Source organism: Zootoca vivipara, chromosome 11 (assembly GCF_963506605.1).
Source record: "Zootoca vivipara chromosome 11, rZooViv1.1, whole genome shotgun sequence".
NCBI lineage: Eukaryota > Metazoa > Chordata > Lepidosauria > Squamata > Lacertidae > Zootoca > Zootoca vivipara.
This window is the reverse complement of record NC_083286.1, coordinates 36956614-36980136: the sequence shown is the minus strand read 5'-3', so window position 1 is coordinate 36980136 and position 23523 is coordinate 36956614. Positions and strand designations below refer to the sequence as shown.

Genomic DNA, 23523 nt, shown 5'->3' with positions numbered 1-23523 from the left:
TTAGTGTAGTTTTTAAACTTCAGTACAGTGGTACCTCGGGTTACAGATGCTTCAGGTTACAGACTCCACTAACCCAGAAATAGTACCTCGGGTTAAGAACTTTGCTTCAGGATGAGAACAGAAATCGCGCAGCGGCAGGCCCCATTAGCTAAAGTGGTACCTCAGGTTAAGAATGGACCTCCAGAATGAATTAGGTTCTTAACCCGAGGTACCATTGTATTTGTTGCAGCAGCAATTCTGAAGGAATACCAGATCAAACTTTTAACATTGTTTTAGCTAATGCAAAAATAGGGCTATAGAGAAATTATAGCTGTCAGCTCAGGCCTTACAAATTGGGTTTTCTGGAGAGGACAGGTGAGATATACCCTTGTTGTTGTTTAGTCGTGGCCGACTCTTCGTGACCCCATGGACCATAGCACGCCAGGCACTCCTGTCTTCGAGATATACCCTAGTTTTTATTATTTGATTTTATAATAAACTGCTTGGGGTGTTTCATACTGTAGCTTCCAGAGTCTGGTTGAAAGTTTAATAAAACAACTTTATTGGGGAAGGTTAGCCTGAAGCTAGTCAACTTTAGTAGGGTTCTGTCGCTTTAAAACTAGCAAGCCATGCTGAAAAGGATGGAAAATGGCTGCCTATTTGAATTGGTGCAATCATTTTGAGTGACTTCAATTTATCTGAGCCAGGTGCAACATGTGTGCTATTCCTGCAGTTGGGTGGGTGGGGTGGATATGTATTCTGATGTTCACACCATGGCTGAAAAAGGTTGCTGACCCCTGGTTAAAATCCTACTAAGTAACTGGCTGTTTCTCATGAGGTGGCCAAAGTATTGGAGCCTCAGCTTCAGAAACTGTCCTTCCAGTAAGCACTCAGGGCTGATTTCCTTGAGAATGGATAGGTTTGATCTTTTTTCAGTCCATGGGACTCTCAAGAGTCTCCTCCAGCACAATTTAAAAGCATCCATTCTCCAGTGATCACCCCTACCCTTATACATAGGTCGCCGCTTGGCAAATCCACACCGTGATCAACTCCTGCCGGGAAACCATTGTCCCCACTGTGGAAGGACGTGTGGCTCCAGAATTGGCCTCCACAGTCACTTAAACTCATTGTTAAAACCGTGTTTATGGAAGACAATCTTACTCTGCTGCAAGTGATCGCCAAAGAAGAATATAGGGGTCTGGTGACTTCTGCTTCAATGTATCTGAAGTGTGTGTGCACAGGAAAGCTTATACTGTACCCAGAACAAACTTTGTTGGTCTATAAGGTGCTACTGGACAATTTTTAATTTTTTCATCCTAACACTGCAAGCCTAAATTCACTAGTTCTACCAAATTCAAGGTGTAAATGTGTTTAGGATTGCAGCCTAAAGCCCCGCCCCTTGTTTTAGTTGGTCTATAACCGACCGCCCTCCTTTACCAATATTTCTTTGTTTTATTATGTGTGTCTGCACGAAAGAGGACCTAACGCAGTACAGTAGTAGTAGTAATATATATTTAATAAATGATGACCCACGAAAAAAAACTCTTCCCACTTATGCGGGATCCAAACGCGGCTCCACGTACTTGACGCCCCGCCCCCTTGAAGAGGAGCTTTATTCGGCACGCCCATGGCAGCTGAGAGGTGTGGCGCACCAGGCCGGAAGGTAGAGCGCCTTCGGATTTCGTTCGGAGCTGGGGGCGGGGCTTATCTCAGGCAGTAGCAATCGCTCGCCGCTCAATCTCGGGACCGTGACGTAAGGCTGCAGTTGCGGGCCTTTTGAAACGGAAGGAATGGAAACGAGGGAGGGCGCGGCGGCAGCGGCTCCTCTCGACGGCTTCGCTGAAGAGACGTCAGCAGAAGCCCGAAGGCTCGTCGGCGAGGAGGGGCAGGAGAAGCTGGACCCGGTGCCGCTTTTAAGGTCAGGCCCTCTCTGTGTGTTGGTGTCGGGCGGAGTCTCAACACAGAGAAACACTCACACTCCCTCTCATAGGAGCCAACGCCCTTCGCTCCCCCATAAAATATTTGAAGGGGCCGCTCCCCCCAAGTTGATGGGCACGTCGTGTGATCGATTATGCTCCCCAAAAAATATTTTATTCATGTTGGCACCCCTGCCCTCTCTACAAGTACTCACGCACAAACAGCCCCCCTCCAAACTGCCGCATTTGCTGTTTCCAGTCACGGTAGATTTGAATTTCTGTGCCACCTCTATAATATTATTTAGAAAGACCAAAGAAAAGCATTGGAAGCATGTAAACCTTAATTGTGCATATTTAGTTATTTATTAAAGTGCCAGGGTCGGTGCAATGGGCCTGTGCATCTGGTTTGAGCCCACCCGGGGATGGCTGTGGGCAGGATTCCTGCGTTGCACTGGGTTAGACTAGATGACTCTCAGGATCCCGTCCAACTTTATAATTCTGTGACTTTTATTTGTTGCTTCCCAAAGAAAAAAGTCCTGAAGCGATTTAACAGTGAAAACATGCATAAAAAAACAACTTCGAGTCCAATACAAAACAAAAATCTACCCGCTCCTGGGAAAAGGAAAGTCTTCAAAAGGCTATAGTGGCAGCATCTGATATGCAGTGGGAGGGAGTTCCAAAGAGTAGGTGCTGCTACACTAAAGCCCCAATTTCTACATTGCATGGAGCAGGTCTCCTGAGGATACGTTATTTGTAAGAAACCCTCTCCTTCAGAGTGCAGTCATAGGCTGGGCATGAAGGGATAAGATTATTTTTTAGGGATTATGGTTCCAGGCTGTATTGGGCTTTGTCCAGCTGTATTGCTATTAAGGGACGCGGGTGGCGCTGTGGGTTAAACCACAGAGCCTAGGGGCTTGCTGATCAGAAGGCCGGCGGTTCGAATCCCCATGACAGGGTGAGCTCCCATTGCTTGGTCCCAGCTCCTGCCAACATAGCAGTTCTGTACTGCTCTGGTTCGCCACAAGCGGCTTTGTCATGCTGGCCACATGACCTGGAAGCTGTACTCTGGCTCCCTCGACCAATAACACGAGATGAGCATCGCAACCACAGAGTCAGTCACAACTGGACCTAATGGTCAGGGGTCCCTTTACCTTTATTGCTATTACAGCTAGTTGAGCCATTGTGTTTTGCATTAGCTGCAGCTTCCAGAAGACCAACCTGAATGGCACCCACACACCCTCTCGTTACTGTATAGGTTATGAGTTTCAAGTGGTAAACTATGCTTGAGCCCCTCTTAAAATTCCTGGATCCAGCATGGATTCAATTGCTGAAATATCCAGGCCAGCCTGGTAATGGCCTGCTAATTATGATTCATTAAGAGAACAAAGGGAGTGGCTCTGTGCCAGAGGCCAAATGGGTGGGCCTTCCTCCCTAATAAGTTAGGTAAAAGTAAAAGGCCATAGTTGAAAATTCAGTTATGTGAATGAGAAGTAGGGAGAGAGGCTGCAAGGGCAAAGAGAGAGTCATGGCTGATTTCTTCTGGAATCCAAGGTTGTGGTAATGGGAGAAGCAAGACCCTTTCCAGATGTTTATTATTATTATTAAATTTGTATACTGCCCTTCATCCAAAGATTGGGTCTTTTTAAAGACATACTCAGCTCCTCCTTAAAAATGCTGATCAGAATGCTACTATCTTTAATATTTCATTATCAGATAAAAGATGGATGTTATTAATTCATATGTGAACAAGATAAATTTTATGTAAAATTGCTACCAGATCCACTCTCTTGATTTTTCCCCCTGTTAATTTGTTTTTTGCTTTGTAGATTAAAAGAACAAATAAACCAACAACTTTTGGAATATAATACAACAATTAATGCAAGTAAGTGTGGGACTACCATTGTGAAAAAGAAAAACTTTCTTATGTTTATATATTGCTAAATAAAAAATACAATACAAAAAATACAATACAAAAATACAATACAACAGTTACTAGATAAGCCCTTGTTGAGAAAGTAAATACCAGGATGAAGTCCCTTGAGGACTTTATTTCTCTTTGTAACGTATAATCCTATGAAATGGTGTTCTGAAACTTACTATACTATTGGCATGTTCCTCTTGGGAGGGAAAGTGTTTTTCAGTTACCGGTACTTCTAACATATTCATATTTTATGTGACAGATGACGAAATCATTACGGATCAAGTTACTGATGAAAAGGCCATTGTGTGGTATGTCATCATAACTTATTAATGCATATGCTACTATGATGTTTCCATGGTTTCCCCCCACATACAGTACAAGCAAGCAAAAACTTAACTTTTGTGCTCTATGCAAAAGACAAAGGGCTAACAACAATTTTATGTTTGTAAGGATGAAATGGGCACGAAGCATTAACTTGTATCTCTTTACATGTTGCATATTCTAGTTCATTTCTATTTGCAGAATTATCTGTGATTTAACAAAATAACTGAAAATGCTGTAGTATTTATAAACTATCAGGCTTGTGTTTAAAAGTGTCTAAAATATCTTATCTTTATGCTTGTTCTGAGTTTAAATGGCAAGCTTTAGAATTGTTTATCCTTAATAAACATAATTGAAAGTAAACTGTACTTATTTCAGTGGGATGTATTTCCAAGGGGATGTGTGTGAAAGCAAGGTAAATAGGATAAGCAGCTTGATGTGGTTTTGTTCATTGTGCTCAGACCTTGTAAAAATAATAATAAACTGGAAGTTCTGTGGCCAGTTTAAATTGGTGTAAAATTGTTGTCCGCATATTTTGTATGTTTTCCCCTTGTAATCAAGAAGAGCAACAAGCTGTCCATGGTATAAATACTCCACTGCCTGTCTGGGGAATTCTGCTAAATCCCTTATCATCCCCTTCCCCTGTATTGTCCACATACCAACCTTGTTTCATAGCCTTGGGGACTAGAAACTGGATTAATTTCTCAATGAAAGTTGAAATCTGTATGCTGAATGCTGCATCCAATAACAAGTTACGTGTTTGTGTGGCATGGTCTCAGAAAGCTTTCCCACCCAATAATGCTGGCAATACAGATGTTACATTAAATGCAGAGGAGGAGCAGATCTCATTATATGAATAATTTTAGCATTACATATCTACTTGCTGTTCTACATCTCCAAGTTCCCAATGCAACTTGCAGAAAGAGTAAGGACCAATATCTGAGCAGAGCAATATTGCTCTTCAAACATCAATAACTAGGAAAATGTGTTTAAAACTTCTCCAGTTGTTAGAAAAGTTTGATAGAAGAATCACCTTCTAAGAAATATACTTTTCAGATCACCTGATCCTTGGTTTCTGTTTACCTGAGATTTTTTTGCTCTTAGTGCAATAGAAGACTTGGGAAAGGAATTGGAAGAATTGAAGCTATCACACAAACACAAAACTTTGGCATTACAAAGGTAAAGATTCAATCTTTCTGAAAAGTTGAAGTATAGCATATGACATGAATGAAGAACTAATGTAGATTGGAGGAATTGAAAATATACTGTGTTACCACAGAGATGGCTTGTTTGGTCAGATTCTTGCCACATGGAAGTTAAAAAATCCAAGCCACAATCCTGCAAATGTTATCTGGAATTAGGATCCACTGAAATTAATGGGCTTGTGCATCCAACTCAGTGCTTGATTGTGCAGCAAAGTTACATATGTGAAATTACTTAATAGTAATTTTTTTTAAAAAAATATACTTTTTATTGATTTTACAACTATATACAGTACCAAATCACATAGAAACGAAGAAAAAAGTTACTCTATACATAAAAGATAAAGAAACCACAGGTATCCATTTGTGACATTTATCTAAATAAAGTATCCTTTCATACCAATTGTCAACCTGGGCTTGTGTCTCGAATATTTGCATTTTTCTTCCTGTTCTTTGCTTTTATCTTTTACCTCATTTTCCCCAACTTGACTTCCTCCTCTCTCTCTTTGGTTTTCTTTCCCCTCCGATTAATTTCGTCCCATTATATATTCTTCCAGATACCTTTTTTTCAATTGTATTTCCACTCGATTTGTTTTACGTCCTGGTTACGTACTCTCTTGTTGCATCTTATAATAATAATCTACTAGTTTTCCTTTTTCCCTTGGTCTATCTTTATTTAAATTTTACAAGAGTCTTTCCTATACATCGTAAATTTTTCCCATTCTTTTTGAAACTTTTGTTGTTTTTGATCCCTAATTCTCCCCGTTAGCCTAGCCAGCTCTGAGTATTCTAACAGCTTCTCCCTCCAATCTTCTATCGTAGACATTTCCATTGTTCTCCACTTTTGAGCTAAAATAACTCTTGCGGCCGTGGTGGCATACATGAAAAGTTTATGGTCTTCTTTCTTTATACTTCTACTTAAGATACCTAATAACATTTCTTCTGGTCTCTTTGGGAACGTGTATCGTAGCAGTCTTTTTAATTCATTGTATATTTGCTCCCAGTAGATCTTAACCTTATCACAAAGCCACCACATATGGTAAAAGTCCCCTTCTTTGATGTTACACTTCCAGCATTTTTTATTATTAGACTTGTTGATTTTTGCCAATTTAACCGGCGTAAGGTGCCATCTAAACATCATTTTCATGATGTTTTCTTTTAAAAGAGTGCATGCAGTAAATTTAATTTGATTTTTCCATAGGTTTTGCCATTGATCGATACCAATATTGTAACCTAAGTCTACTGCCCATTTGATCATGCACTCTTTAGAAATTACTTAATAGTAATTTTTATGCTTTATAAAATTGAGCATTAGACAACTTTTTATTCTGCAGCTGCCTTCTATTGAACTTCATATATGTCTGTCTCTTTTTAAAAATGGTTTAGTGAATTTATAAATAAAATCTATGATGTTTAACACATGAAACAGCTTAACCACTAACTGAAATAAAATATATTATTGTAATTTCCTCAGAAATACAAACACAAGCTTCCTTACTATACAAAGTTTTATATACATCTTGATCTTTGAAATACTCTGATGTGGTCTGTAATGTTTAGCCAGTAGGTTATGGTGCATCACTTGTTCATGGAAATGTGTATATGAAAGCAGAAAAAATATCTAAGAATCCAGTTCTTATTTCCTCTATAAATGTCTTAGACACACTGTCATGCATTTCCTCAGAACACATCCTACTTTTCTTCTTCTGTATAGGTTGCAAGTAAATGATGCACTTAGAGCCAAGCTGAGGAACAATGATGACAACTCAAAGTAAGGATTTGAAAGTCCAAGGAGTTCTTTAAACTGATACGGGTATTTGTAGCTTGTTTAATGACTATGGAATTGATATGCAAATACTGCTTCTGTGGGTAATAGAATATTTCAGAAAGGCACTCTGGTTAGACAACTGATATTCCTAGATGAAATTTCTAATCCCTTATAGGTGGTTTAAATCAGCTGTCACAATGCCCTATTTTAGTCCTTTGTAAAACTCTCATACTGTGGTTCCATTTAACCACAACTGGGATACAGTTTAAAACTAGAATCAGGTTAAAATTAGCTGTGATCTCAGCAAACATGTTCCTTAGAATTGTGCTGTTGCTGATTTTTGTAGAAGGCAGCTGCTGCTTTTGTTTATGGTTTGTTTGTTGGGCAGCATCCACTTACAGAGTAAGCGCCTATGTCATTTACCTCCCCATAACATGTTTTGGCTGTTTCTCACAGGGAAGTCATAACAGTGGAAGTAACTTCCTTAGGAAGAAAACAGCTGAGGAGGGGAAAACATGGACAATAAAAAAGTGGGCAGTCTAGCATGCTGCTGTCCCCACCCTGATTTTTAAATGGTTCCAGCCCCTTTTGCTTCATAGGAACTTGACCAAATCTGCATTACAACACACAGGTGCTGGTGCCATAACATGTACTTTTGAGACTTTTTCTCTAAATACTGCATTTCTATTGTTGTTTTTCACTGCTTGCAACTTGCTGCAGCTGCAGATGAATATTTTGATGTCCAGGTGTGTTGCATGTTTAGCTGGCATAATACACACATAGAAGTGCTAGTAAAAGCCAAAGACAGATCTCTTTATATATGAATATTTGGCCATTAGAAATACCCCCATCACCTGGCTTTTAGACCTGATCTGGTGCAGGCAGTTTTCAACTCTTTTTGTTAGAGAAAAGTGGATTGAAGTCAAACTGCCTTCACTTAAATTGAGTCTGTGAATAGATTTAAACCAAGGGTGGGGAATCTGTGGCCCTCCAGATGTTGTTAGACTAAATTTGTTTGTTTGTTTGTTTGTTTATCAATCAGTTTCTACACCACTCAATATAAAGATATCTAGGCACCAAAGCAAGAAACTCAATATGATATAATATAACAAAATACAGAATAAAACCATATACGTATCATGTTCAGTAAAACATACAAAGCTGGGTCATACTGCAGGGAAAATGTGTCAATAATGTCTTAACCAAGAGTCCAAAATATATTTTCCATAATCCCTGACTATCGGCCATCCCGGTTGATGGGAATTGGCCAACACCTGGAAGACTCAAGAGTTCTGCAGCCCTGGTGTAAACTAAGGACCAAATGAAATGCTACACTCAAAATGCACAACAAAATACCAACCATTTTGGGATGGGATAATTTGGAGAGAAATAGCAGTATGGGGGCTGCTTAATCTTTGGCCAGTGCTCTCTGCTGCAACTCCCCCTGTGCGAAACACATTTGAAACTCTGTAGGGAAAAGAACAACGTGGGAAGGGGTGATTTACAGTAGAAAACCACAGCCAGAGAAAGAATTAAGCAGCTTGATCCAACACTGCATATTCACTCCAAATCACCCCATCCCAAAGAGAAAGGGCTGTAGTTCAATGGTAGAGCTTTGCATGCTTTGCTGGGAATGTCTTCTATCTGAAACCCTGAAGAGTCACTGCCAGTCAGTGTAAACAGTACTGAGCTAGGTGGACCGGGGGTCTTCTTTGACGTAAGACAACTTTATATGTCCCTATATAAGCTTTTCTTAGAAGATAAGGGCATCAGGTTTCTGTTTAAGTGCATTTGCATATAAGTTTGAGTTGATTGTATGGGCCTCAGGGTCATTCTGATTTCTGTTTATGCTTTCATTAGGTTGATCTGGGAGACTATAGAACACATTATGATGCTTAGTACTGCAGTAATTAAATCAAAGCAGGCAAGTATCATTCCTGTCAAAAACTTTAAGGCTCATTGTCTAGAAAATATATATTTGCAACCCATGGTAGCTACAAGTGTAGCTGTACTTTAAAAAGTTACAGTGGTACCTCTGGTTGCGGACACGATCCGTTCCAGGGTGCCATTCGCACCCCGAAAAGTCCGCAACCAGAGTGGCGTTTCTGCGCATGCGCACGTGACAAAACGTCCAGGTTTGCCGCGTTTGCAAGATGAAAAGACGCATCCTGAAGCGGACGCAACATGAGGTATGACTGTACTGTGTTTACATACTACTTTTTCTCCTAAAGAAAAGTCCTAAAGTTAATATTCACAGTTACAGTACTACTTTGGGGTGTCAGGGGTGGGGTAGTGGGGGGGTGACACACACTGTGCTCTTTTCAGGGTACCTTGTCCACCTTTAGTCCCCACGTTGCACTTGTGGCTCCTAGAAGCTGTCAGCATACAACAGTAACCACACCCCGGGAACGGCTTTCACTGGCCAGCTAAACCAGGTGAGGGGAGCCGATGGGTCCCAAACCCTCAGTGAATAAGGGACTTCCGAATATGTGAAGACAGGTTCTGGCAGATTGAGTGGATGAGAGCAATAGTGAGTCCAATGTTCAAGAAGTTGGTTTCTGCACATGCTGTATAGAGAAGTGAGGGGCAGATGGGGCTTATCTGGGAAGGTAGTCCATGTAGGAGGAGGAAAACTGATCCCAAACCTCTACTGCCTTGTGGGACATCTTCAGGAGAAGAAAGTCCTAAGGAGTAAACCCTACACAAACCTGGAATGGACTCCTTAAGGTGGTTGGATGGCATCTTGTACACCTTCTGGCAACTCCTGCAGCCAAGTTGGTGCCAAATATATTTCTCTGCTTTCCTTTGGACCACATCAGCGAGGCCGAGAGGAGGAGGTCTTGTCATCTGGGCATCCCAGAACCTCCATACACACTGCTCAGGCTAATGCCCCAGGGAGGTCACTTTGGTGCTGCTAAATCAGTGTTTTGACTTCACCTCTGGAAGAGCACTCCATTGTCTCTCGAGGTAGACAGATGCCAACAAGTATTACTCTGACAACTGGGGTAGATATTTTTTACAAAATATATTAATGAACTGCTTTTTTAATATAGCAGTCACGTGAACTGGAAGAAAAATTGAATGAAGTTAAGCGGAGAAAACAACGTAAGTTTTTTAACGGTAGTGAAATACCAGTTTCCCTTTTGTATCTTATAAAGGTGGTGTGGCATGAAAATGAGAGTGTGTTGGAAACATTATCATTCCACCCAATGATGGATGTGCACGTTATAAATTCTCATGGATAGTCAGTCTGGCGGTTAGTGCAAAAGGGTTGTGGGAAGGAAGGTGTCTCAAGAATAGTATAAAGGCCACATCACAGTACCATTGTGGGCAATTACACAGATGCTAAGGTTTCTTTCTGTGGGCATGCAAGAACAATAACGGAGATAGGTAAGCATCCCCACAAAGCTTTCTGTTAACTACTCCAATTCTGGATTTACTGGATGATTACTGCCACTTGCTTTACTCATGTTTTCATTAGAAAAGAACCTTAAGCCATATTACCACCTTAATGCAGGTCCATGCAGAGCTTGTATGAAGCCCAGGGCGGGAGGCTTGTCCGCGAGAGAAGGCCAACGCCTAATCTGACCTGACACTACACACTAGTACGCAGTAACGCAGGTCCATATTTTACTATCAAAGCCTCGCAGTGCATACAGACAGGCATAGGTGTTTCACCCAATAAGTCCCTGGTCTGTCACAGGGCGTTCTTGGCACGACAGCATGTCTGGAGGGCCCCTTGGCTAGCTTAGCCCTCCGATGCCCAGGGCAAGTGGGCCTGGCTGCCCCCACCCACACAGACCTGCCTTAATGTGTACACACTTTCTTCCAAAACTAAGTTTTTTGTAGAATCAGCAGAACTTGTTTTCATTTGCACATTTATATATACTTCTGCATACACGGGGAATCCCCTTAGTATGTAGAAGCCAGTACCTTGATTTTTCATTGGTCCATTTTGCTTCTAAACAGCCAGGCACTCCCCAGTCAAGTTTGCAATTAGTATATAAGATCACTTACCTTTGATCTTTGTTCACTACCTGGTGCTGACTTGCTACTTTTTACAAGCAGTGTTGAAATGCAATACTTGCATTGTAGTAGCTTCTTTAAGTGTATTGTAGCTCTTTATTGGTTGTATTAATACTATGCATGCCCCTAAATCTGCTCTGGAAGGTCCCCAAACCCTGTGGAGCAACTTTTGAGGATGCGCAGATGGCTGCAGGAGGGGGGGGGAAGGAAAGGGAATTGAAGTTGCGTCAGATGGAAGTCTGTTCTGTTCACAAAACAGCAGCATTGGATAAAACTCTACATGTGTTTAGAGTTCTAAAGGTTTAAGCATGGTGTGTGGAATGGAGGCATACAGTCATACCTTAGAACTCAAACACAATCCATTCTGGAAGTCTGTTCGACTTCCAAAATGTTCGAAAACCAAATTGTGGCTTCTGATTGGCTGCAGGAAGCTCCTGCAGCCAATCAGAAGCCCTGTCAGATGTTCAGGTTCCAAAAGAATGTTCACAAACCAGAACAATCACTTCTGGGTTTGCGGTGTTTGGAAGCCAAAACTTATGAGTTCCAGGTACAACTGTATTTATTTATTTTTAAATTGTGTCATAAATCAATCACTACAAAGCCTTTTCTTGCACTAGGGTTTGGGAAATTATCAAGTTCATAGTTTCATATTTTTCTCCTCATAATTCAAAAGCACTAAGGCAAGCAATAGATTGCAAACTAGCAGATATACATAATATGAAAATGAAACAAAAAGAGGAACTGGAGAATATGGAAGTGAGTGAAATGTTGAAGAAGGCCCGTGGAAAACTGCAAAAGGAAATTGAGATGACGACATTGATTCAAAACATCTTCCAGGTAAAACTGCCTCTGAGAAGGACAGATTAGTTCATTTTGATCACCTCTGACAAATCTGTACTAAATATAAATTGAGTCAATTTATATCCTACTACCGGTAGCAAGAATGACTTTACTGATGAGAAAGCTGCTTTTACTGGGGAATTTTGTGATCTATTGACAGTTTAATATATTAAACTTTAAAATGTCTGCACATAGATGGAGAATGACCAATCATATAACTTGCACGATGCATAACCACTTTCTTTTATCAGCCCACATTTTTATTCCTTTTTTAGTATTGACATCCTGAAGAGAGTTCCGTTTGCTGAAAATAATGGCCTTGTGTAATGTTTAAAGATTGTAAATACGGAAAATATATATCTGCAACAATACTGAAAATATATAATATCTGCAACAATAAGGTGCAACCTAAGTGAACCTTTAATTGAAACGTGTATGTTTGCATCTTAAAGCAACCCCATAATTGGGAGCATGGAGTATCTGAAGTATTTCTTTAAAAGCTAAACAAACTGATTTTGTTTCAGAAGCTCATTACTGGAAGTCAGGTCAATTGGCTAGAAGATCCAGCTTTGAAGGAAATTGTTCTGCAACTGGAGAAAAATGTGACTAGAATGTGAAGAAGAAGCAGAGCAGTACATTTTCTATGGTTTGCTAATTCAGAGGAGAAGCAGTAGTCTGACAAGCTATTGTGACAAAGAGGTGTGTTTTCATAATCATAACTGCAGTGGCGCTTAATTATATTGATGCACAGATGGACTTGAGAACTTCCTGCTGTAAAATATGGTGCCTGACTTAATGGCTAGATTTGTTTGCTCTACCTTGGAAGAAGCATTCCAGTTTTATGGAAGGAGCTATTAACAGAGAGTATTGTACTGTAACTGCAACATTATTCCCATCGCCTCCTCAATTGCCAAAGAAATTATTGGCTGTTGCCTTGGAATGAAAACAGAGCAATAGGTTTGCCTTTTAAATCTTGTTTCCTGCTGGGAAGGCAGGATTGCCTTTCCTTACATTTGGACTTTCTTTACCACCTATAACTAGCACATCATTTTTATGTGTGACAGTGGAAAGCAGCTTAGCATTTTGAGGGATCATTTTTGTAATGTTAAATGGATTTCCAAAGCCATTTCACTACAATGGTATGTTATACATGTTTAGTTAACTGTTGTGCATTTAAATAGTTGGCTGCTGCTATTATTGCAGTGCCATCAATATACATGTAACATTGTGTATTTAAGTGTTTCATAAAAAAAAGTTAGATGCCTGACTCCAAGGAACTTAAAATCTAAAATTATGAGGAACATAATGAAGGGAAGGACAGGGGTAAAGAAATGTTACTGTAGCATGACCATAGGTTAGAGTTCTAGTATTGTTTATACATGTTATGCCATAGTATTGGCTGCTTTTACAGTGAAATAAAACAGCTTTGTGTGTTCTCCTATATGGTTTGGAGGGTTCAAACCTCTTACAAGCTTAGCACTCATGGGAATAATATGTGGCCCTCTTATGGAAGGATGGTTATTGGTTTGCTTTGCTTTTATTGTGTATTTTGCATATTCATTTTGTATTTTTATGTTGTGAACTGTTCTGTGGTCCTCAGATGAAGGGTGATATATAAATAAAATAAATAACTCTTGTAGATCAGGAATGGTTCTATAAAGGGAGGGGGGTAACAAGTGGAGTCCCCCAATGATTGGCTTTTGGAGCTGTGCTTTTAACTTGTTTATAAGCAATCTGGAGCTAGGAGTGAGCAGTGACATGACCATGTTTGCTGAAAATACTAAGTTGTCCAGGACATTAAAATAAAGGAGGGATTGCACAGACCTCCCAAAGAACCCATCCTAACTGAGTGAATTGGTAGTAAAATGGCAAATGCATTTCAGGATAAACAGTTGTAGAGTGATGCATTCTGGGGCAAAAATATATATATTTCACATATATGCTCATGGAGTATGAACTGGTGGTGATTGGCCAGGAACAATAATAAAAAAATAAATACACAAGATCTTGCGGTCATGTTGACCCACTACGTAGCAGTTGCAAAAAATGTAACTTCCATGCTAGGGATCATTAGGAAAGAATTAAAAATACAGCTGCTGATAGCATAATGCCATTATACAAATCTATATTGCAAATTATACAAATCTATATTGTATTCCTACTGTGCATAGTTCTGGTTGCCTTACTTCAAAAATGTTATTGTTGAGTTGGAAAACGTTCCAAAAAGTGAAAAGCAAAATGCTCAAGGAATTGGAACAATTCTCCTATAAGGAAAGGTTGCAGCATTTGGAGGTGTTTTTTAATTTAGCTAATAGGTGACATGATATAAATGCGTGTGATAATGCCATGGAGAAAGTGGATCAAGGCAAGTTATTCTTCCTCATAACATTAGACTTGTGGCTATCCTATGGAGCTAAATGTTGGAAGATTCAGAACAGACAGAATAAAGTACCAGTACTTCTTCACGCAGCACATATTTAAAACCATGGAATTTGGTCCCACAAGAGGCAGTGACGGCCACCAAGCCAGATGGTTTAAAGGAGAATTTAGGCAAACCTTGGAGGATAAAGCCTACTGAAGGCTACCAACCATAATGGCTATGCTCTCTCTCTCTCTCTCTCCACTGTGGAAGCTATACTACAGGATGGGAGAGAGCAGTTCTGCTTGCAGACTTGCCGTAGGTATTGTTATAAGAATTTAAGGTCTCAAATATGTAAATTAAATATACAAGGCAAACACATACCGTACACAAATACATAAACCACATGTCTGAAACAGTACAGGAAGGCAGTCCTGAAACCATTTTGACTCCCAAACTGACCAAATGTTTCTCTGCAAGGATGGAGGAAATGCTCACCAATCCTGCCTTAAGGGCACATTTAAGGTGTGAATAGGGTGAGCCTGTGACCTGTATTCAGAAATTGAGCACAGTGGTACCGGTACCTCGGGTTACAGACACTTCAGGTTATAGACGCTTCAGGTTACAGACTCTGCTAACCCAGAAATAGTACCTCGGGTTAAGAACTTTGCTTCAGGATGAGAACTTAAATCGTGCGGCAGCGGCTGTGGGAGGCCCCATTAGCTAAAGTGGTACCTCAGGTTAAGAACGGACCTCTGGAACAAATTAAGTTCTTAACCTGAGGTGCCGCGGCCGTCTTCGTAAGTCGAGGTTTTTGGATGTCGAAGTGCGCGGCCGGCGCATACTTAAAGCGTGATTTTGCACTTCTGCGCATGTGCGAAAAGACTTCCTCCGGGGTTGTCGACTTTGGAAGTTGAAACCTTCGGAAGTCGAAGCGTTCAGATGTCGAGGTATGACTGTAGTAACAAGAGTGGCCAAAACCCAGATAATGCAATCAGGTAACCTGCCAGACAGGAGATAAAACACACTCAGGATTCTGTTTTAGACCTCCCCTGTGATGTATGTATGATGCGTTAGGGGAGGTGGTCCTGGGATACACCCCTTCTGTGATGTATGTATGATATTTCTGGGGGTGGTCTGGAGTTTGAGGGTGGGCAATTTAAAAGGTCTATAGCTCAGGGTTCCTCTTTCTTGCTTGTGAGTGAGGACCCTGTTGCAACAGTTTAATAAAGATCAGGCTTACTAGCTGCTTTGCTTCTCAATATTCTCTGGCTGGTCTGTTATTTTCTCCTACCAACAGAGAACCTACAAAAGGACTCTATATGGGCTCTTGGGTACCCCACAAGGGAAAAGGAGCAGTTCCCCCCCCATAACAATATCTAGTTGGCCACTGTGGCACCAGGATGCTTCTCGAGGTGGGCCAAAGGCCTGATCCAGTAGGGCTCATATGAAGTAGTTCCCAACGGAAATAAATCCAGCAGGCCATTGCTATTGGTTTCTTGATAGCTTTAGGACACACACACACACACCATCTCTAAGACCATCCTCCATAGCTGCCAAGTTCTCCCTTTTTTAAAGGGAAATTCCCTTATGCTGAATAGGCTTCCTCGTGAGAAAAGGGAAAACTTGGCAGCTATACCATCCTCTCGAGAATAACTTGCCTTACACTAATGAAACCAATTGAAATGCAAAACAAAACACACTCTCGCTGACTCGCTGTCCCAGTAGGAACTTTTTACTTATTTTTTTCCCCTCGGCTGTTAAGGATAAAATCAGACAAGGCGAGTCCGCTTGAACCCTGAGCAGTTCAGTAACGCAGCGTGTGATGCCCGGCCTCTTCTCCGAAGCCGCCCGACGGATCCGTTCCGTGGGTTGAGCGTCGCCGCCAAGGCCCCTCCCGTGGGCGGCGCTTCGCTAGGCCGCCGCCCGCTCCTCCTCGAAGCCCGGGCCCCCGTTGGCAAGCACTTCCCCCTGCCTGGGCCGGGCGGGCGGTCACCATGGGCAGCAAGATGGCGGCCGCCAGTAGGGTCGTTCAGGTAAGTCCTTTAAGGCGCTTCTGCCTCAGGAGACCACCCCCCAGGCGAGCGGGTTTGGCGCACAGCCGGGCCTCCCACCTCTGAGCCAGGCTTCGGCGCCCAGCGGCGGGGAACCGGGTCCCTCGCCCCGTGGGACTAGCGGAGGCCGGTGCCCTTGGGCGGGCAGGGGGAAAGAGCGCAGGAGGGAAGGCGGTCGAGGGGGGAAGCGCTACCTGCCTGCCTGCCTACCGACCTCGGGAGAGGGAAGTCGAGAAAGCGGCTCGGCTGGGGCCTCGCGCCACCTTGGCGGCATTGGAGGGAAGAGGCAGAGGTTTGTTGTGCAGCCTTTCCCGGCCGCTTCGCCTGTCCTCCGCCTTTGCCCCCGAGGGTCCCAACTCAAAGCAACAGGGTCGCAATGCTGTCCTACAATGCACCATCATCTTTCTCATCGCCTCGGGATTAGATCCTTCTGTACCCTGCAAAACTGACTCCGGATTAAGTCTCTCTAGTCTAGGAAGTGTCAGCCCTCGTGTCAATGACGAGCCTGTCAACTATAAATAAGAGTTGAGTGAAATATCGGCGTTTGCAGTTCCCCTGGCAGAAGAGGGAGAGGCATTTTTTTAAAAAATAAATAAAGAGAAATAAACTGTTGGACGACATGCTGACGAGCAGTTTGACTCCGTTTTTGCTCACAGGCTATGCCTTAAAAGATTTCTGGCTGGTTTGGTGGCTTGGAGAGTGGCTCAGTCCGTTTTAGTGCTTAGGGCAGCAAGCCTGATAATGATGATAACCAAAATAGCTGGCAGTTTCCTGTCCTTTAGCAGTAAGGTGGCTAGAGCACCTTACTTAAATATTTGTACATCTTAAGTTTAGGGTGGAAAAACAAAAGGTATATAGGGAAAGGCATCGTTTGGGGTGTGAAATAACTTTTTCTTCCTCTTTTGTAATATTGGAACTCAGGTAATCCTATGGAATTGATATTTGGCAGTTGAACTGGAATGGCCAAAATAAATAAATCAAAAATCAAACTAATGTGCACAAAGCATTCATTAACTTAGGGAATTCACTGCCACAAGTTGTGCCAAACTAGACTTGATGCAAACTGTGTCATTATTAGCCATAGAATCATAGAGTTGGAAGAGACCACAAGGGCCATCCAGTCCAACCCCCTGCCAAGCAGGAAACACCATCAAAGCATTCTTGACATATGCCTGTCAAGCCTCTGCTTAAAGACCTCCAAAGAAGGAGACTCCACCACACTCCTTGGTAGCAAATTCCACTGCCGAACAGCTCTTACTGTCAGGAAGTTCTTCCTAATGTTTAGGTGGAATATTCTTTCTTGAAGTTTGAATCCATTGCTCCGTGTCCGCTTCTCTGGAGCAGCAGAAAACAATCTTTCTCCCTCCATATGACAACCTTTCATATATTTGAACATGGCTATCATATCACCCCTTAACCTTCTCTTCTCCAGGCTAAACATACCCAGCTCCCTAAGCCGTTCCTCATAAGGCAATTATTTTATGCTTTAAATAAAAATGTCAGGTGTAGGAGGAGGTGCTTTTCATCAGTACTGCAGCTTGTACTGAAGTTAACTTTAAGCCTTTCCATGACTACAGTTCCAACAAAAACCCCATTTTCATACTTGCCATTGGTTGTTGTTGTTGTTGTTTTTTAAAATGCAAACGTCGTTGCTAACAATTCTTTTGGTTCTAGTTACAGGTAGGTAGACGTGTTGGTCTGATGTAGTCGAAACAAAATAAAAAAATTCCTTCCAGTAGTACCTTTTTGGTATCTGAAGAAGTGTGCATGCACACGAAAGCTCATACCAATGACAAACTTACCGTAGTTGGTCTCTAAGGTGCTACTGGAAGGAATTTTTAAAATTCTTTTAGTGCCACTTCTAGTTAGGCTCTTACATGGTTTTAAAAGGTAATTAGAAAAAAGTAGTTTCTCTTAGCATATTTCTGTCATGCAGGCCTCCCTTACTCTAGCACACTTTACTCTTCAGAACATAACAAATGATCAACGTTTCAGACTTCATAGCAGCTATAGACTGCCACTTGTGAGCAACGTTCTATGAGGGTAGCAAGTGATATGCTTCCTGACCACCCCTTAGGTAAACAGTAAACAGAACAAAAACACATTCTTCCCTGCAACAGAAACAATAATGGATAAAGAAACACTTCTGGAGAAATCTGTGCAATTAATTCAAGTATGACCACTGGACCTTGTACTTAGTGCTTGTTAACTATCCATGCAGATAAACCTCCTGCCTCGTGTAGTACAAAAAATAGTCCACCAGTTATGTTTCATTTGTCTTTGGATAGCATTAGATTATGAATGAATAAGTGAGTAGTGTTTCTAGAGTTTACATTACTGTATAGGTTTTGTTCTTCAACTACTCCAACATTTCAAATGTAAAAGTTGAAACCTTCAAATGTCTTTGTATTTTGCTCCCAAACAAGCCAGTTTGCATTCCATCCCATTCTACTCAGAAGCCATTGCTGTTGACAATGTTCCATTCCAAAAGGAGTTGGGTTGCGCTCCCCAGTAAAATGCCACATAGCAGCAGTGCTTGGTGGAATACACCTTTTCTTTGGAAGAAAATGTGAATATGTATATTGAATTGCTGTCCTAGTTATCTTACATTGCCTTCCATTTACCTGTTTTACTCTAGGTAGTGAAGCCACATACACCCTTAATTAAGTTTCCAGACAGAAGAAGTACTCCCAAACCTACAAGTAAGTATGTCATTTTGTAAATGTATGTTAATTCTATCAAGTAATGTTTAGAAAAGGTTTGCCATAATACCATCCCATCCCAGGCTTGTGTACTCATAAGTATGTCTTATTGGGTTCCATGTGACCTACTTCCATGTAAGAATGTATAGGATCGCAGCCTTAGTCACCATATTTCTTTTGCTAAGACTGGAAATTGGTGTAAATTGACATTTGCAGTTTCTTTGAACGTACCATTCCAAAATTCCCCTTTTCACTTCAAAAAAGTTGTTTTTGTTGTTGTTGTTTTCTGCCACAGAATAACATGGCTATTACTCTGAATGCTTTATGATCTAGGGCAGGCATCCCCAAAATGCGGCACCCCAAATGTTTTGGCCTACAACTCCCATGATCCCTAGCTAAGAGGACCAGTGGTCAGGGATGATGGGAATTGTAGTCCAAAACATCTGGAGGGCCGAAGTTTGGGGATGCCTGATCTAGGGTTTCCTGAATATTTTTGCTAAAGTAAATGGTTTAGAACAGGCATCCCCAAACTGCGGCCCTCCAGATGTTTTGGCCTACAACTCCCATGATCCCTAGCTAACAGGACCAGTGGTCGGGGAAGATGGGAATTGTAGTCCAAAACATCTGGAGGGCCGAAGTTTGGGGATGCCTGGTTTAGAACCTGTCTCTTGTTCCTTCAGTACAGGAGCCTCTACAGTCAAGAGTTCCTCTGTCTCATGGTTCAGCCTCACAACTCTCTGCAGGAGGTGGGCCGTCATCATCTACAAATATTTCATTCTCCAGTAGAATTCAAGGCACACCTGACACTTCAGAATTATTAAAAACGTTACCTCAAAAATATAGAAGGAAACCCATGTCGGTGGAAGAGATGGAGTATATCCAAGTAAGGTCCCAGAGATTTCCTACATAATTTATTCTTTGCATTTGTTTTACTGAAATTTTTATTATGTTGCCTTTCTCTTATAAATTGGACACAAGGTGGCCATTAAATGAAATAGTTTAAACAGTTCCAAAATAAAAGCCTAGGGCAGTCAATGGGAATGTCTGCAATCTAGTGCTGCATTGATAAAACAATAACCAATATTGAAACAGTTCCAACAGCCTCATAGCCAAACAATAAAATAAGCATCAGGTGAAAAACCAAACTGTCAAAACCTGGATAATAAGACAGCCTAGTGCCTAGAAAAATATAGGTTGCCAGGTGGATCTTTCATGGGATGAAGTTCCACAGAGGGGGTGCAACTGCAGAAAGGGCCCCTCTCTCCTAACCTTTTCTAAACATCACCAGTTGGGGCACCCAGAGAAAGTCTTTGATGATAAAAAAACAACTGCTGGATCAGACTAGAGACCTATGGATAGTCCACAAGAAGGACCTGTTGCCAATAGCTCTTTTTCATTATTGTTTTTCAGCAACTGGTATTCAGAAGCCTGGTGCTTCTGTTCCTGTAGATACTGTATATCACAATTATCATAATCATCTATTATTTGTACCCTGCCCATCTGACTGGGTTGCCCCAGCCACTCTGGGCAGCTTCCAACATATATAAAAACATGTTGTGTTGTAGCTATGACGATCAGTTCCCAGGCCAGTTGATATGGAAGTGGAAGCCTGCTCTTAGACAGCTTGGCTTTAAATGTTAAAAACAGCAGTTTGCATTGTTCCCAGGAACAGCCCGAAAGCTACTGTTGATCTTTAGAGCAAGTGTATGCTTGCATAACAAGTCATGATCTGCAACCTAGCTGCTGCATTCTGAACCAGTTTAAATTTTCAGAGGCAGCTCCATATATAATGTGTTATGGTAATCAGCCCTTTGTGTTACTATAGCATGGACAACATGTGTAGGAGAGTGAGTAGCTGACATAAAGGTACCTAGTGCTATGAAAGCAATCTCAGTGTGCAGAGAATCATTCTTCCAGAGTTTCTCCCAGAGGTTTAAATCTATGTTATGCCCTATATCCATTGCCTAGTGTGTCATAGAAGCTTTAAGTAGCTCATTGTTTGTTTCCCATTCTAGCAATGTTATACATTTTAGACATTAATTTATCCTAATTCCATAGTAACTCTTTCAAACTGTGAGCTTTGGTCCAAAATCCATTTTTTAGTCTGTTTTAAACAAATCATATACCGGTAATTGGTGCTATTGTAACCAATCCATAACTTGGCTCCTTCTTCCATTGGTTTCAACCTGGGTTCACTACCTGTGCAGGTGTGGAGAACCTTTATCCTTCCAAATGTCACTGAACTACAACTCTCATGAATCCCAGCAAGAATAGCACATCACCCAGAATGATGAAGTTGTAATTCAGCGATGTCTGTAAAGCCAAGTGTTCCCACCACCTATCTTAAAGTGGCTGTTCGGAACATCAGCTGCCTTACTTGGACAAAAAGGAGAAATAGCAATGGGTGTCATCCACATTTTGATGACACCTTACTCCAAATCCCACATGACCTTCCTGGATTAATATGAAATAGTTTCATGTTCAAGATTGCGGTGTTTGGGGGAGGACACTTAGTGCACAACTGTGGGTTGGGCCCAAGGGACTCAAATTTATATTGTTTTGAGAAATACAGGCAGGCAGTTAATTTACTGGACCCGTAAATAGTAAGTGGGATATAGCACACTACAGAAAAGTCCAAATGGCAACAGAAAAATTATGTTGGCTTGCTGTTATTCTGTATCCCTATAAAGTTAGATATCAGTCACTTTATCCAAATGCAAATTGGTATCAGTGCAAGAATCGATTTTTCTTTCTGTTGAAAGATAAATAACCAATATTTTTTTCTTACAGCGTGGAGGTCCAGAATAACACACAAGACTCCGGTTAGCTACTGGTGTACAACAAACTCTTATATTCACACAAAGGCCTTCCTCACTCTCTGAATGTTATAAACGTCTAAAAGCAAATAGCTTTGTTAAAGGTCTTTCAAGAGGGATGAGAAGGTAAATGCTTCTTCAGAAAGTGGCTGTGTCCTAGAACAGAAGACCATTCTGTTTTGAGTAATTGTGACTCCACTTCATAAAACTCTACAATTAAAATTTTATTTTATTCGTTCTACTTAGCAATAATGGTTTTGTTATCTCCTTTGTAGCTGTTGTTGATACACTAAGGAAGAACAGCAAAATCTCGTGATGTTTTCTCTGTTCATGTAATGCCTGTCTGGCATGAAGGAAAGCAATATTTGTTTCTTCTCTCCAACAGCATCAATCATGTCCTTTGGGAGAGGTTTTTTTTTAAAGGGTGGGGGTGTAAGAGCAGTATCAAGACAGAACTTGCAGGTGTTAGTGGATGAATTGTATTTATTAAACATCAGTTACATATTATTGCAAACTTATCTGCCTGCTCTTTTGGAAAGAAATATAGGCCTCCATTCTTGCCAATTCCACTTGTAGGTACTACTCTCACTCAGCTTGCTTGTCAGATGAAATGTTGTCCAAATATGCAGGAACTCATTTTAAAATCTATCTCTAAGTTATGCTAATGACTAGAGGTTTTTCTTTTGAAATCTCAAAGGAATAAGAAATTAAAATGTTTGCACTATCTACTCATCAATCAAGTTTAGTATTGATACTATCCTTTGGTCTCAAAATGGACTTTGTTCCTGTGATCCTCATGAGTTGTGATGTGAAATGAAATGAGGATCTTCTGAAGGCTCAGGTGCCCATTTATTTTAATGAAATGAGGCATCTAGACTATCAGTACACATAGTAGCAGCCAGAGAGTTACCCTCCCAACACCAGTGTCACTTGCTTATCTATAGTAAGGTCAGGCCTACCCAGTTATATGGCTGAGAGCACTACAATCACATCTGACACTCCTGCTGCTGCACCTATGTTGTCTTGACCTTGACCTTGCTCATCTTTGTGCTTTAGAAACATATAAGTTCTAGCTACTAACATCAGTTAGAGTTGAGGCCTGGAACTCCCCCCCTATCTCCCAACCACTCCCAAGTTTGCAAGGATCACTGGAAATTATTTCTAAGTGGGGGGAGAGAGGCAGGGATTGGTAAAGCTGTGTTCTTAAGTGAGACTTCCATAAGTGGAAAGTGTTGGAAGTATAGGGAGATGCAGTTATGTATAAATCTCATTGTAAAGAGGTTTCCCATCTATTGTATATAGCTTCCAGAGATTGGATCTGGAACTTTTTTAAAATGCAGAGCATATGTGCTACCACTGAACTATAGCACTTCTTAAAAATAAATGCATGAATGAAATCTGCCAAGGAAGGCAATAAACACGTCTTGCAAATAAAATGCTGGTCTCATCCACATTGTAGCAGGATATCTACTTCCCTTTTGATTCCCTGGTCATCATGAAATGACATTTCCATTTGAAACAAAATTGGTTCTGCTCCAACCTACATTAAATTGTGGAATCTTCTAAATGTGATGGGTTGATTACAAATAAAGGTGCAACTGTTGATTTTGAAGTGCTTA

General features: G+C 41.2%; 2 protein-coding genes across 3 annotated transcripts; both read left to right on the top strand.

Annotated features, from left to right (window-relative positions):
• Positions 1–1717: 1717 nt before the first annotated feature.
• Positions 1718–15306, top strand: CENPH (centromere protein H). 2 transcript variants are annotated; one of them, XM_035100266.2, is made up of 9 exons: positions 1718–1897; positions 3722–3777; positions 4076–4124; positions 5242–5316; positions 7054–7110; positions 8968–9031; positions 10161–10212; positions 11807–11970; positions 12501–15306. In XM_035100266.2, exons 1-9 carry the CDS (start codon positions 1770–1772, stop codon positions 12588–12590), a joined length of 735 nt encoding a protein of 244 aa, XP_034956157.1. In that variant the 5' UTR covers positions 1718–1769; the 3' UTR covers positions 12591–15306. The 2 variants fall into 2 exon arrangements, with proteins under 2 accessions (XP_034956157.1, XP_034956156.1); XM_035100265.2 differs by having other exon boundaries at positions 12498–15306.
• Positions 15307–16263: 957 nt separating this feature from the next.
• KGD4 (alpha-ketoglutarate dehydrogenase subunit 4) lies at positions 16264–22142 on the top strand. The gene is made up of 4 exons (XM_035100191.2): positions 16264–16368; positions 19025–19088; positions 19769–19971; positions 21879–22142. Exons 1-4 carry the CDS (start codon positions 16330–16332, stop codon positions 21894–21896), a joined length of 324 nt encoding a protein of 107 aa, XP_034956082.1. The 5' UTR covers positions 16264–16329; the 3' UTR covers positions 21897–22142.
• Positions 22143–23523: the final 1381 nt, after the last annotated feature.